General features: G+C 54.7%; 3 protein-coding genes across 6 annotated transcripts in view; 2 read left to right on the top strand and 1 right to left on the bottom strand.

Moving 5' to 3' along the window:
- CERS1 (ceramide synthase 1) overlaps positions 1 to 3,760 on the top strand; it is a 21,504-nt gene extending 17,744 nt beyond the window's left edge. Inside the window, exon 7 of the mRNA XM_084884725.1 lies at positions 3,579 to 3,760. Within this exon, the coding sequence (XP_084740851.1) occupies positions 3,579 to 3,621 (43 nt within the window). The 3' untranslated portion in view covers positions 3,622 to 3,760. The remainder of the gene's footprint in view (positions 1 to 3,578) is intronic.
- On the top strand, positions 3,740 to 5,521 carry GDF1 (growth differentiation factor 1). Its single transcript, XM_084884724.1, has 2 exons — positions 3,740 to 4,168; positions 4,694 to 5,521. The coding sequence occupies exons 1-2, from the start codon at positions 3,841 to 3,843 to the stop codon at positions 5,476 to 5,478; spliced, it is 1,113 nt and encodes a 370-aa protein (XP_084740850.1). The 5' UTR covers positions 3,740 to 3,840; the 3' UTR covers positions 5,479 to 5,521.
- Positions 5,522 to 5,807: 286 nt separating this feature from the next.
- Positions 5,808 to 14,748, bottom strand: part of UPF1 (UPF1 RNA helicase and ATPase) — a 42,603-nt gene continuing 33,662 nt past the window's right edge. For all 4 annotated transcript variants that reach the window (XM_084884676.1, XM_084884677.1, XM_084884678.1 and 1 more), the window contains exons 16-24: positions 13,082 to 13,199; positions 12,611 to 12,767; positions 11,907 to 12,049; positions 10,791 to 10,965; positions 10,342 to 10,423; positions 8,879 to 9,040; positions 8,576 to 8,793; positions 8,051 to 8,173; positions 5,808 to 7,432 (exon numbers count right to left, since the gene is read on the bottom strand). In XM_084884676.1, the coding sequence (XP_084740802.1) occupies positions 8,054 to 8,173; positions 8,576 to 8,793; positions 8,879 to 9,040; positions 10,342 to 10,423; positions 10,791 to 10,965; positions 11,907 to 12,049; positions 12,611 to 12,767; positions 13,082 to 13,199 (1,175 nt within the window). In that variant the 3' untranslated portion in view covers positions 5,808 to 7,432; positions 8,051 to 8,053. The remainder of the gene's footprint in view (positions 7,433 to 8,050; positions 8,174 to 8,575; positions 8,794 to 8,878; positions 9,041 to 10,341; positions 10,424 to 10,790; positions 10,966 to 11,906; positions 12,050 to 12,610; positions 12,768 to 13,081; positions 13,200 to 14,748) is intronic.

Here is a 14,748-nt window from a genome sequence, read left to right as displayed (position 1 = left end):
CATTGATGAGAGAGAAACATCGATCAGCTGTTTCCTGCATACCCCCCACTGGGGATGTGCCTGCAATCAAGGAACATGCCCTTGACCGGAATTGAACCCGGGACCTTTCAGTCTGTAGGCCAACACTATCCACTGAGCCAAACCAGTTAAAGCTATACACTTTTCTTAAAAAAAAAATAAAAAAAATTATATATATATATATATATATATATATATATATATATATATATATATATTGATTTCAGAAAGGTAAGGAGAGGGAGAGAGAGATACAAACATCAATGATGAGAGTCATTGATCGGCTGCCTCCTATACGCCCCTATTGGAGATCGAGCCCACAACCCAGGCATGTGCCCTGACAGGGAATTGAATCGTGACCTCCTGGTTCATAGGTGGATGCTCAACCACTGAGCAACACTGGCCAGGCCCCACTTTTCAATGGCAGAACAGTTCCTAAACATGAGACTGTACTTGATACTCAATCTGGCGCTAAAGTTCTAAGTATTCTTTCAAGTCACCCGAAATGTGTCAGGCGAGTCTTTCTGCTCAGGCCTGCCCGCTGGGCGCGGTGAAGAGCATGGGAGGAGAGCCGTCACCTCGTCCCGGCCTGGCTGCGGGGGAGGGTTCAGGAGCCGTGGGGCTTCTTCTTCTGCAACATCGGAGTCTTCACTGCTGGCTCCATCAGGAAAGCCACTGAGAGGACCCAGTCCCAGCAGACAGACCCAGCGGGATGGGTGCCCCACGGTGTAATCTGCTGATGTGGCACCGGGGGAATCTGTCACCCAGATCAATCAAGAGCTGGTCACTGGACTCCAAGGCCAAGAAAGGAGCCCCTGTCGGTTAGCGCACGCCGCTGTGGTCCCCGGGCCAGTGGCCGGCACTCTGGAAGGTAGAAGCCAGTCTCCGTTCCTGCTGGATCTGAGCTTTATGGGAGTTGAAGTTCCTTTCTTCACAAGAGAAACTCGTGAGATTCAGTCGCGGGCCTGGGCTTCCGGCATTGCAGAAGCACTTTTTCTCCTCTTCGGCGGGCTCGGAGGGAAGGTTTAGGTAAATACCCATCTCTTCTGAGTCTCTTTGGCCAACATGCAGCCCAAGTAAGAGGAGGGAAAGGAATTCAGGGCTCAAGCTGATGCTGACACCTGACCCAAGGACCCGGCTGCAGGAGGGATTTTAAACCACAGGAGGAAGGGATGCTTGATGTGGGTGGTGGCATCTTTGCTCTTTGTTTTTGAAAAAAAAAATGAGTCTATTAGAGCCAAACTGATGACATATGCCAGGAAGCCAGTTACCCAGTGCCCCTCTGCTCCCCATCCTTGATGTTCTTCACTCCACCTCTTGTTTCCTGCCTGGTCTCTGGCCGCTCCCTCCCCTAGAGCCCTTTCACTTAACCCACCCCAACTTCCAAGCTCCTCTGCCGGCTCCCAGTGTGCCTTGGAGCACCATTCTGTCTCCAGTGTCTGCCTGTCCGTCCTTCAGACCAGCAGAAGGAGGTTCTTCTAAAATTTCCCAGATCACCCCCAGGCCCACGACCTCCCCGGACGTTGGTCCATCACCGGTGAGGGCCACTCGGGGGGGGGGGGGGGGGACCTGGGGAGCTCCAGGAAGCCCCCGCTCCCCTTTTCCTCCTGCTTCTCCAGGAAACATCCGGGGTCCATCACAGTGACTGGCTGCGCTCATGCCCCACCTCCCTCCCTCGCCTGACTCTTTCCCCACAGGGTGCGCTGAAGCCGGAAAGTCTAACTCTGATACCTACAGAGGCAACGACCCCTCCCCTCCAAAAAAACACATTGTTTTTGATGAAGGAGGGAGGGGCACTTGTGCATAGAACAACCCAGAATCACCAGGAAAGCTCTGGTGAAACGGCACGGGGCAGAGATATACCCAGTTTGGCTCAGTGGATAGAGTGTCGGCCAGCAAAGTTGAAAGGACCCAGGTTCGATTCCAGTCAAGGCCACACGCCCTGGTTGTGGGCTTGATCCCCAGTAGGGGGCGTGCAGGAGGCAGCCAATCCATGATTCTCTCTCATCATTGATGCTTCTCTCACTCCCTGTCTTTTCCTCTCTGAAATCAATAAAAGTATTTTTTAAGTGCTATAAAAGCACAGGAATTAAAAATGTGGGGGAACACAGCCAAATCATCACCCTTGAGGTCACCAGGAGGGAAGGAGGGACTGTTGGAACACGGCGGGACACTCGGTGACCATCTGGAGATTATCGCATATCAGTTCCCAGGCAAACGCCAGTGGCTCAAAGATGTGGACATAGAAGTGGAAACAGTGAACTCCGACCAGAGTCAGAAACAGACACTGTCATCTGGCAACTGGACTGTGTGTTGGAAGAGTCCAGAAGCCAGGAGCCTCCTGCATGTCTAAAGGACGACAGGCAAAACCGGAAAACTACAGGCGCACGGAGACCCATGTCGGCCTTATCTCTGACCTCACAGATAAAGGGCTCCTGCGGGCTCAGGGAGAGAAAGGGTAGTGACCACAGGAAAAGCAATGAGGACAGGGTGGGGGCCCCCAGGAAGGGGCGGCCAGGGGCTCCGGCCCAAGGGAAGGAAGGATTAAAGGGACCAAAACTATCACCTCCAGGAGAGTCTTCGTTCTTATGGAAAAGAGTGTCTGCTAGTGTCTATAAGATTATATCCCGGGATGTCTAGATCAGTGTTTCCCAACCTTCTCTCATGATGAGAATCACCTGGTGGAGTTGTTAAAACACAGATTCCTGAATCCCAACTAAGAAGTGCTAAACTAGAATTTTTGGGAACATATAGGTAAAATTGTATACTTAACTAGTGCTCTAAGACAGATTTTATATACAGAGCACTAAGTTAGGTATGCAATTTTACCTATATGTTCTCAAAAATTCTAGTTTAGCACTTCTTAGTTGGGATTCAGGAATCTGTGTTTTAACAACTCCACCAGGTGATTCTCATCATGAGAGAAGGTTGGGAAACACTGGTCTAGATCATGAGAACATATTATTGGTTCAAAAAATGTAATACGTTCAGCTGGTGTGGCTCGGCGGTTGAACGTTGACCCATGAACCAGGAGGTCATAGTTCAGTTCCCGGTCAGGGCACATGCCTAGGGTTGTGGCCTCTATCCCCAGTGGAGGGCATGCAAGAGGCAGCTGATCAATGATTCTCATCACTGATGTTTCTCTCTCTCTCTCTCTCTCTCTCCCTCTCCCTTCCTCTCTGAAATAAAAAATAAAAACATGGAATGAAAATAAGGGCCGCAGCAGTGTAGACAGATGGTGGATGGAGAGGGACAGGGCAGGGAAGCTGGAGCAGGCCAGCCTGCTTGGAGGGCGGCAGAGGCCTCCGCAGGCCTGCGCTTCGGAGGGGAGGAGGGTGAAGAGCAGTGTTGATTGGGTTGAGGAGGTGGGAGCATGTCAGGCAGAGGGGGTAGGTGGGATTTGCTCTCTTGTGGTGGCCAGGGCCTGGGGTGGGAAGGAAAGGGGAGGAGCCACACGAGGAGCTAGGCTGAGAAAGGGGATGTGGACGGCCAGGCGGGCGGGCCAGGGAGTAGCGGGGAGCGTGGGGTCCTAGGCTAACCTGGCGGGTTTTGGCCCCCAGGAAGCCGCTGAGGAACGGTTTGGTGAAGGATAAGCGCTTCTGAACCCTTCCACGCCTGTCCCGCTCCCCCGGACCTCACCCTGCCCCACCCTGCCCCCTGGGACAGCTCCCCGGCTCCCAAGACCCAGGCTCCCTCCAGCTCCGCCCCTCCGGGCCTGGGCCACTCCCGGGACCCCGCCCAGGATCGGTCACGCCCCCGGGACCCTGACCCAGCCCAGCCCGGACCCCAGCACCCACTCCTCCGGCGCTGCCAGCCAGGAAGATGCCGCCGTTGCTCCGCCGTCCCGGCCTCCGCATCCTCCTCCTCCTCCTCCTCGCCCTGCTGCTGCCCCCGCCGGTCCCGGCCCGCCGCCCCGCGGCCCCGCGCCCCGCCGCCTCTCTGCTCCAGGCTCTCGGGCTGCACGACTCGCCCCGGGGCGCCCCAAAGTCCCGGTCCGTGCCCCCCATCATGTGGCGCCTGTTTCGTCGCCGGGACCCCCAGGAGGCCAGGCTCAGCCCACGACGGACGCCCCCGGGGGCCACCCCACGACCGTGTCACGTGGAGGAGCTGGGGGTCGCCGGGAACATCGTGCGCCACGTCCCTGGCCGCGGTGAGTGGTGCCCGCTCTGGGGGCGTGGGTCTGGGAGGGCGATCACTCCTCGGGCACCCCAGCCCCCCACGAGCTTCCACTGACTTCGAGGGTCTCCACCCACCCAGTCCAGTCCCACGAGCATCCTGAACCCCTGTGCTCCATCCCTCTCCCGTGGACACCTGCGGGGACCCGGTGAGTGGCCACAGGGCCAGGCTGCCCTGCACCCGGCAAGGCCTTTTGCTCGCGGCTGAAGCCCTGCCCCCACTCTCCCTCCCTCCCGCCGCTTCTCAGCATCTGAAGCCTTCCTGCGGGTGACACCCCGCCCCGGTCACCCGGGCGTTTGCTCACCTCTGCCCCCTGCCTGCGTTCCCTGCATTGGGCAGGCCTCTTCCCTGCTGGCGATGCCCGCCCACACCCCATCTCCCCCTCCTTCACACCCTTTGATGCCAAGTAACAGATGGTGCGCCCTCAGCCTCCGGCACTAACCTTCCCCCCAAGTTCCCACCGAGACCCAGAGAGCTGAGCCCTCTCCCGGCCCCATAGGTGCCCGCGCCCGGACCGCGGAGCCCTCGGCGCCAGAGCGGTGCCCGACGTGGACGCTCCTCTTCGACCTGTCGTCTGTGGAGCCCGCCGAGCTCCCGAGCAGAGCCCGCCTGGAGCTGCGCTTCGCGGGGGAGGGAGCGGCGGCGGAGACGGACGGCGGCTGGGAGCTGAGCGTGGCGCAGGCCGGGGACGGGGGCGTGGGCCCGGCGCCGCTCCGCCAGGCCGTGGCTTCCCTGCGGGCACCGGTGCGCGCCGAGCTGCTGGGCGCCGCCTGGGCCCACAACGCCTCGGTACCGCGCAGCCTCCGCCTGGTGCTGGCGCTGCGCCCCCGGGCCGCGGGCCCCTGCGGGCACCTGGCTGAGGCCTCGCTGTTGTTGGTGACCCTGGACCCGCGCCTGTGCCACCCGTTAGCCCGGCCGCGGCGCGAGGCCCAGCCCTCAGTGGGTGGCAGCCACGGCGGCTCCTGTCGCGCCAGGCGGCTCTACGTAAGCTTCCGCGAGGTGGGCTGGCATCACTGGGTCATCGCGCCGCGCGGCTTCCTGGCCAACTACTGCCAGGGCCAGTGCTCGCTGCCCGCCACGCTGCCCGGGTCCGGGGGGCCGCCCGCGCTCAACCACGCCGTGCTGCGCGCGCTCATGCACTCGGCAGCCCCCGGGCCCGCCGGCCTGCCCTGCTGTGTTCCCGCGCGCCTGTCACCCATCTCCGTGCTCTTCTTCGACAACAGCGACAACGTGGTGCTGCGGCACTACGAGGACATGGTGGTGGATGAGTGTGGCTGCCGCTGAAGGCGGGCAGGAGCAGGGACACAATAAACACTGGGTGGATTGAGCTGCCGTCTTCGGGTCTCGTCACCTGGGGCTGGGGAGTGCTGACATCCATCAGGTTGGTGGGGGAAGGGTGGTCTGGAGCCACCGGCCCTCTTAGGCCCTTATAGGGGGACCCTGGGAGTCGCCACCCACCACCCCAAACACCCCGCAAGCACAGGCACAGGGGCAGAGGTGCTTTCCAGTCCACTGACCCAGCCCTTCTTAGCTTTGCCTTTCAGATTGCAGGACCCCAGACCAAGTGCTCTCCCACCCGCTGTAGCTTATCCAGCTCTGTGACACAAGCAAGAGTTGTTTTTAACATTTTATTGGTGACAAAAGAGCTTAAAACAAATTGACCAAAAATCAGAAGTGACATTGCCTTGGTACAAGATGCTCCTTGATTTGGAAAACTCAGAGTAATTGCTGCTAGAAGGTGAACAAAGGCCAACAGCACGGAGCGAGGTAGAGCACTCCAAAGGAACAGGGCAGGAGGGCACACGGGTCAGCAGAAGCCTATCCAAGCGCAATGCCTCTGGGTGGCCTACCAGAAGCCCTACAGCATCGGGGTAAGAGGCCTTGCCAGAGGAAGGTGCCTGTGTGCCCCGTCTCTCCGTGTGCCAGATGGCATCTGGAGGCTTCGGGATAAGGGCCAGTGTCAGACGCGCGGGGAAGGGGTGCTGGGGGCCGTGGTCACTAGGACCAAGGGTAAGCAGGAAACAGTTTTCAACTCGGTGGTCACCAGGACGATGAACACCTACCCCACAGGGGACCTTTCCCAACAAGAACTTCCACGATGCGGATCCAGGTTGGTGCCCATTTGTACGGCTGAAGTGACACACTCCCCCAAGCACCTTCAGCACAGAACCAACTTATTTCTGGAACTTCTTTTCCCAAATAAAGTGAAAATCACCCAACTCATTGAAGCTGTGCTCACAGGGAGAAGGGCTCACGATCAGGGAGCGGGTGAAGAGGGTGGGGGAGGCTCTGGCTGGCTGGTGGCCTCAGGGCCTGTGGGCGCCGCCCGGGGAAGCCGCTGGGTCAGGGACGCCGGCTTCCCCCTCCAGCCTCGTCCTGGCCCTGCTGGGCCTCCAGGGCCGAGTCCACGGCGTGAGAAGTGCCTCGCTTCTCCGAGTCCAGCGGAGCCTGTGGCCCAGGGATGTTCTCGCTGCCCTGACGCGCAGGGAGAAGCTGCTGGAAGCTAAACTGAAAACAAAAATCGTCCTCTCCATGATCGCGTCACAGGTGTTCATCCTAACCTCGTTGAATGGCTCGTCTAAACTTCGTTTCTGGAAGCTTCTTGCATCTCCCAGGTCCACCACTAAGATTTGAGAGACAAACTCAGGAAAGTATTTTTCAGTACTCCTTTGAAAGAATCTTTAAAAACAAACAGAAAACCCCAAACACCACATTTTCTTTAAATGAAAACCCTCTTAGAACACGGGCAGCGTGACTGCAAGGTCTCAGTGTGGACAGAACACATGCCTCAGCGGGGCTCTCGGCTCGGCTGCAAGGAGCCTGTTCAGCACAGAAACGTGAGTTGTTCCTGGTAAAACGTAGTCCCCTTTCAATGAAAGAGAAAAAGAAAGAAAGAACAGAGGAAAGGGCTACTCTGAGATGAGGGTCTTCCTCCCTCCTCCTGGTCGCAGACCCAGGTGTAGACGCGGCGAGCTGGGCCTCCTTGGCGAGCTGGCTGCAGGGCTCTCGGGCTGGCCAGCCCCACCTCCGCTCCCTCTGTCTCCTCGCCGCGGTGCCAGCAGTGGGCGCTCACTATCTCGGGCTGCTCTCCCTCGGGTGCTCCTCTCCCTCTCCTGTTGCTCACAGTGGTGCTTCAGTTTTAGCAGTGGAAAACAGGTATCCATTTATTTTTATTTTTTATTACCCAGGATAAGATGCTGATGGACTAAGCCACAAAGCTTAGCTCTTCCGCTGCCACCTATAGAGAGAGAGGGAGAGGGCACAGACTATCAGAGAAGGTAGGAGCCCAGCCTTGCCTGGAAGGCAAGGTGCTTTCTCCCTACTTCCACTAAGCACCCATGTTCTCACCTGTAAAATGGGACCTCACGTGCTAGACAGCCCTCAGACCACTGACTTTCCACCAGAGACAGAAGACCATCAAAAGCTAAGGCCACAGCCTGTGCCATAAGAGGGCCCCCCTTCTCCTAGCAGTGCCAGCACACAACTCCGCTTGGCACACTGACAGCCCTACAGCAATGGGTAAGAGGCCTTGTCAGAGGAAGGTGCCTTGGAACTACAGACATGACTCACAGGCCCCTTCTGCAGAGGTTCCGTGCCCACCCAGTGCCAGGACCCGTCCCCTCACAAGCTGCCAGCAGGGAAAGGTATTGTCCTCCCTGCCGGCCCAGGGGACTATGGGCCTCCACAGTCAGCCTTTCTCAGAGTTCCAGGACTCTCAGGAGAGGACCTAACACAGGGAGGGGTGCAGGGACCTGCAGTGACAGGTCACAATGATGAGGTGGCCCCTCCTGGACTTGAGACTCCCACATTCTGACAAGCCCAGGCCCGGGGAAGCCCTCCTCCGGGGTTGGCTTGCCTTCTAGTACTGGGACAGCCCCGTCACTCCACCATGCTGGTACGCCCGCTCTCCCTGGTACGTGGAATCTTGCGACAGCGCCACATCAATTTGGGACTTAAATTCATCACCAAGGTAACTGTCCTGAAAGACACAATTGGGGAGATGAGCAGCCAGAGAACTGGTTCATGTCCTTGCAACTTTGAGAATCTGCTGTGTGTTCAGCCCCTCCCAAGCCCAGAGAAGAGTCTGAAAAAGGAGTCCTGAAACCTGAGCAGCAGGAGACCCATACTGGTGACTTCACCACTGAGACGGGTGACCTAGGGCTGTCTGAAAGGGCAGCATCGTGGACAGAATGTTCTAAACCCGTACCACCACTGCTGAGGCAGCCATGCAGGAGGCCATCCTCCTCCTGAGTCCTTTGGGGAGTGTGTAAAGGGTAAGGGTGTGTATGTGCGTGTATGCATGCGTGTGCGTAGGGCACCCTGGGTTTGCCTAACTTCTCTGCAAGTGGGATGTGTTTCAAGTTCAGTGCAGCCAGCTCACCTGGGACAGCTCGGGCTGGGAGAGACCAGGCTGGCTCATCTGGGAGGGTTGGCTCATGGAGATGTAGCCCTGTGTCAGGGCCCCCTGAGAGAAGGGCTGTGATGCCACATCCTGGCTGGCCTGGCTGCTGGGCAGGTTCGTCTGGCTGGGCCCAGGAAGGCCAAAGCGGTTCTTCTGGCGTCCACCACGGCCTGTCTTGCCTTTTGGGGTACCTCGGCCTGAAATACAGTGTCCAAGGTTCCTTGAAGGGGTCTAAGCCTAAATGACAAGTGATTTTTGCTCCGAGGCCTGGTGCTTGCTCACCTGCAGCTGGCCCATTAGCCTGTCCAAAATACCCTGGAGGTGGCATGGGTGGCATGACCAGGTTGAAGGGGATGGGAATGTTCATGGCGGCCACATGACTGGGGCCAGCACTGATCATGCCGAGCTGGTCGTGGGTCTGGAAGTACATGTTCGAGGGCCGGCCTGTAAGACAGGGTACATGGCAAGTTCTCCACTGTGTACAGGTGAGTCTACTTCCTACTTCCTTGGAACTACAGACATGACTACTTCCTGTCAGCTACTCTGCCGGGAGTTTTTAGGGTGTCCCCACAGCAAGAACTGCCAGCTGCGGATTCTCACCATCAATCCCCTTCTCAACCTGCTGGGGTGGTGCCTGGAAAACCATCTTTTTTCCTAGGGGATTCTGACAAACTACAGGGACTTGACAAACTGAGAACTACCACTCAATATTTCAAATAAAAATGGTCCTTTCTGTGCCAAAACATATGTTCATACCACACACATCAAAAAGCAAGAGAGCCGAAACCGGTTTGGCTCAGTGGATAGTGTGTCAGCCTGCGGATTGAAGGGTCCCAGGTTCGATTCCTGTCAAGGACATATTCCTTGGTTGCGGGCACATCCCCAGTGGGGGGTGTGCAGGAGGCAGCTGATTGATGTTTCTCTCGCATTGATTTTTTTTTCTCTCTCTCTCTCTCTTCATCTCTGTAAAAAAAAATCAATTAAAAAAATAAAAAATAAAAAACAAGAGAATGCTTAAGCTCCACAGAAACTTGCTGGATGTGGTGATGAAAGATTGTTGTTGTTAGAGAACACGATCTCCAATCTGAACCCAGAGGTCAGGCAAATAGAGGGTCAAAGAAAGGGGGCTGCCGAGAACACGTGAGAAGAGGAGCCGGGGTACACCTCCTCTCGGGATGAGTACCGAGCACAGGAGGGAACAGCCCACAGTAAAAACGTGGGCAGGTGGCACTGAACTCGGTGACAGGGCTGTGTCGCCCTCTGTGGTGACGGGGGTGGGGAAGGGTCCCAGCAGGCAGGAACCTGGGGGATGAAAGGGAACCGTCTACACTGGCTCAGGCAGGAAGAGGTGCTCCAGCCAGCAGGGTCAGACTCAGCCTTTGGACATGGAGACTCCACATAGGAGATGAGTACATGCTCCCAACTCAGAGCTCTGACAAAGCAGGAGACTTCAGGAAGGAGACAAACCTGAAATGAGGTTGCAGGCCACTTGGAAGAACTGCATGTGTGAGTTCCCATTGAAAAGGGGAGCACAGGGCAGGTGGGGTGGGAGCATGGGCCAACCTGGCACAACTGTGTTATTTAAAAATCTTATTTTTAGAAACTGCCAAAGACCAACACTTTGATCTCAGAGGGAAGCTGAGAAGGAGCTCGTTGTCAGGCAGGCTTCTGTGGACAGATGCAGTGCAGGCGTGGGAAGGGTCAACATCCTCAGTGCTGGCCCAGGCCCCCCAGAGAGGACTCACCCTGGCTGCTCCGATCATAGACGGATCCCGGGATGATGGCCTCGCGGGCGTCATACATGGCTGTGGTCATGAAGCGGGCTCCCTGCAGAGGGTTTGGGGAGTGAGAAACCCCACTCCTCTTTCAATAACCCAGCCTTTGATGCTCAACATTCCATCTCTGGCTTCAGTTCAAGCAGCCCTGTACTGTACCCTCACCCCCCCAAGGCACCCTGGGTTCACAAGGTTACCTAACTGCTGTGTCTCACTCTTAGATAGCCCCAGGACTTGGGCCGTACCCCCACCCTCAGGACACTGGTGTGGGGAGCTAGCACGCATTGCTCCTCTTTACACACTGATTGATATGCACACACTTCCCACAGGCTACATCAGCATTGCTCACTGCCAGCTGCCAAAACGCGGGCTTGGAGAAAAAGGGGACCCATCCCTCCTGACCACCGGCCACCGCTCACAGGGTTGATGGTGTTGACCAGCTTCCGGGGCTTGCTGAACTGCATGAGGCTCTCCCGCAGGTTATTCAGGGGCCCCTCCACCAGCACCTTCTGCTCCTTGTAGTAATTCAGCAGGTGGTTCCACAGGGGCTGCTTGGACAGGGCCTTAGGGTTGCCCACAATGATGACCCCATATCTGCAAGGTGTGGGCGCAAAGAACATGGTGCTTATGGCCTCATAGCAAACACCACTCAGAACAGTCTGAGGCCAAATTCAAAACCCGAGTTCAAAGTCACTGAGGGCCACCCTCAGCCTCCCTGCCTAGATGCCTGGCACTGGAGCCCACACTACAAGCTGTTAACACTGCACTGAGTATATTTGGGAGCGCATTTCTAAGGGCTCAAATGACAAAAAACCCGGCTGGCAGGTTAGCTCAGAGACCAGTTTCCTTGTTGTAGCCTCAAGTCGGCCTCCTAAGATGCCTCAGGGAACCTGACAAGGCATGTAACCTGATCCCTAGCTTCTGTGGACACTTACCCTCACCCAGCTGTGTTAGGGACACATCCCCATGCTGGCCATCGAACCATAGTGTACCACAGAAAGGGGTAAACATGGGTGGATGTAGGAACATGAGCCTGACCTCCAGCTGCCACAGGGGCAGCACAAGAGCCACCTTGTTCTCCAAGTCTCTTCTTCTGTTACCATTATTTCAGAGCAGTTACATCCCAGAACCAAAAAGGAGTCAGGGCCAAAACGTTAGAGTCATAGTTCAACAACTCGACAGGGACACATGCCTGGCACTGGCTTTGAATCTCAAGACAGAGGGGACAGAACGGACACTGTCCATGAGACTGAGACCACAGAAAACCACCAGGACACAGAACAAAGTACTTGCAGGTGAGCCCTCCTTTCTAAGTTGTTGCTGTAGTCCTTGGACCTCAGGACTGGCGAAGCCCCCATCCCAGGCCCTGTACTGTCAGCCCAAGGTGTGGCTGGGGTGCGAGGACTGTTATCGGGAGGACCAGGAAGTGAGAGGCCTCCCAACGTCACACCCGGAGTAAAAGTCCCTCTGAAGGACCCTGAGACAGGAAGGTGGCAACTGCCACCTACAAGCACAGACAGGATTCAACATTGTACCTGGCTCGGGTCAGGGCCACGTTAAGCCGCCTGGGGTCATTTAAAAACCCGATGCCTTGGTGCTCGTTGGCTCGCACACAGGAAAGGATGATGAAGTCCTTCTCACGCCCCTGGAATGCATCCACACTGGCAATCTCCACCTCCTGCAGGGACACAGGGTCATGGTCAGTCAGCAGGCTGCCCTCAAGGCCCATAGGCAACATGAAGCATGTCCAAATGCACCACTGGATTCCTGGCCCCAGGCCCTGCTCACCTGGCCTTCCTGCTTTGTCTTTTTATTTTCGGTAACTGTTTCCCAATAATAAAAGCATACTTGCTCATAACACCCAAGACTATTCCCAAGTTAACAGGGTGCCCTACACACACGCATGCCACATGAAAAAATAATTATGTTGTCCTGCACCTTCATGATATACACTTTAGACATTTTACCCAGGTATTTACCAGAAAGTGGACAGCATTCTCATGGATAAGAAACTACAAAGCAGCACACACCACACCCCTAATGGCCAACCCTGGTGCCTTTTCAAGTTGTGCTCTGAAAAGTATCCTGAGAAAAACAACTTTATGAACCTTGCCTCACACTTCTAACTCTTAAAGACAGTCTTGATTTGCAGGACTCAGCAGAAAGGTTAACATTCGAATGCAAACCTCCCTGGCCAGGTGATCAAGGTCAGAGTGTCAGAGGCAGATGGAGCTCGCACCTGGTACAGCTTGGTGTGCAGGGAGCCGCTGAACTGCATGTACTGCACCAGGTAGGAGCGCTGGCCCTCATAGGGTGTGATGATGCCAATCTGGTCCGGCTTGGCTCCTGCCTTCAGCAGCTTTGTGGTGATCTTCTCAACATTTGCAGCCTCCGTCCTAAGGAAAGCAGGCATTCAGTTCCCTGGGCTGCACCTGTGGGCCCCTGAGACCAGAGGCTATGGGAGGTCAGGGGCAGCTATGCCCATGTGGGGCCATCCTGTCCTGGACCAAGAGAGTCACAGAGGACAGAAAAAGCTCACCACACATACACACAAAAAACAATCTGCTCAACATAAAACAACACGCTGAAAAGCAAAATGAGAACATGCTGTGGCCTGAGAAACCTGAACAGAACAGAGTGAGGAGGGCGGTTTCAGACCAGCATTACATACATTAATTAAGAGTTGGCCAAGCTGCCACTGAAGCCATACCTGTTCAGGTAGGAGGTACCCGAACTGGCGATCTCCTCCTGGCCCTGGGTCACATAGAAGAACATCGGCTTATCAGGTTGGGGCCACTGGAAGTCAAACCCCTTCTTCACTCGATCCGCTGTCATTGGGGAGGAAAAGAGAACACCTCCAATCAGAGAAGAAAAACACAGCCAGAAGCCATCCCAAGGATCCCCTGCCCAAGAGGCAAGGACTGAGTGAAGCCGGGCACAGGACACTCGACAAGGAGCTGCTCATTCCCTGAACAGGTCTTACTGGTTAGTGCTTCGACAGCTCATTTACCAAACCTATGCTCATGCCCATGAAGATGTTCTTTTTCCTTCTAGAGCTTTACTACTGCCCTCACAGGACTCAAAAGCCTCTGCAATTGGATTTTGTGGATGACACTATTGAGCAAGCTCTCCTGTCAGAGGAGCATGTCTATCCAGCAAATCCGTGTGAGGAAACTGATGTCTGCATGGCAATAGCCTAACATCGAGGTGCAAGTATACATGGTATGCCGCCCTTTCACGGCGAGCTAGAAATGAGATCAAGTCTGTCTCTTATCATTCAAGTGAGGACAGAGGCCAGATGGTGAGTGCCTATTAGCCCAGGGTCTGCTGCCAAATGTCTTTCTTTTTAAAGTTTATTTTATTGCTGAGTGTATTACAGATGTCTGTATTTTCCCTTTTGCCTCCCTCCACCCATCACCCACCCTGTCCCAGGCCTTCACCTATTGTCTGTATCCATGGGCTATGACTAATTTGTACTTCTAAATCCCTTCACCTTTTTTTACACATACCATTTACCTCCATCTAATCCTGCAACCATCAAAATGTTCTCTGTACCTATGAGCCTACCTCTGTTCTATTTGTTCATTTTGATCTTTGGATTCAATTGCTGATAGATATGTATTGCCAGTTTACTGTTCCTATTTTTTTTTTTTTAATCTCCTCCCGCCCCCTTCTTCTTATTAAAGAAGACCCTTTAATATTCCATGTAATACCAGTTTGGTATTAAGTGATGAACACCTTTATATTTTTCTTATCTGTGAAGCTCTTTAGCTCACCTTCAATTCTAAATGACAGTTTTGCTGGGTAGAGTAATCTTGGTTATAGTCCTTGCTGTTCATCACTTTGAATATTTCTTGCCACTTCCTTCTAGCCTGCAAAGTTTCTGTTGAGAAATCAGCTGATAGTCGTATGGGAACTCCCTTAGGGTAACTGCTTTTCTCTTGCTACTTATAAGATCCTCTTTATCTATAACCTTTGTCATTTTAATTAGGATGTGTTTTAGTGTGGGCCTCTTTGGATTCATCTTGTTTGGGATTCTGTGCTTCTTGGACTTTGTTCCTTTTTTATGTTGCTTATGTTCTCATAAAGTTCCTTCAAGTTCTAAGTTTCTTAAAGTTCTCAGTAAGTTTTTTAAGCATCTTATAACAATTATTTTGAACTCTGTATCAGGTAGTTTTCTTGCTTCCATTTCATTTAGTGTTTTCTGAAGAATCTCTTTCTGTTCTTTCACTTGAGACAATTGTCTCTGCATTCTGGCTGCTTCCCAGTGTTTGTTTCTATATATCAGGTAGATCTGCTATGTCTTCTGGACTTGGTAGAGAGGCTGTGAGTAGTAGGTGTCCTGTAGGGTCCAGTGACTCAGCCTCTCCAGTTACC

The sequence above is a fragment of the Pipistrellus hanaki genome, assembly GCF_964339955.1.
Source record: "Pipistrellus hanaki genome assembly, chromosome: 5".
NCBI classification, from domain to species: domain Eukaryota; kingdom Metazoa; phylum Chordata; class Mammalia; order Chiroptera; family Vespertilionidae; genus Pipistrellus; species Pipistrellus hanaki.
Note: the sequence above shows the minus strand (reverse complement) of the source record. Positions and strands in the feature narration are given on the sequence as shown.

What these genes read in the sequence shown, in the direction of transcription:
- GDF1 (XM_084884724.1), top strand. Translation starts at nt 3,841, where the DNA reads ATGCCGCCGTTGCTCCGCCGTCCCGGCCTCCGCATCCTCCTCCTCCTC. An exon ending in GCGCCACGTCCCTGGCCGCG is followed by an intron (nt 4,169 to 4,693) that starts GTGAGTGGTGCC and finishes CCGGCCCCATAG; the next exon opens with GTGCCCGCGCCCGGACCGCG.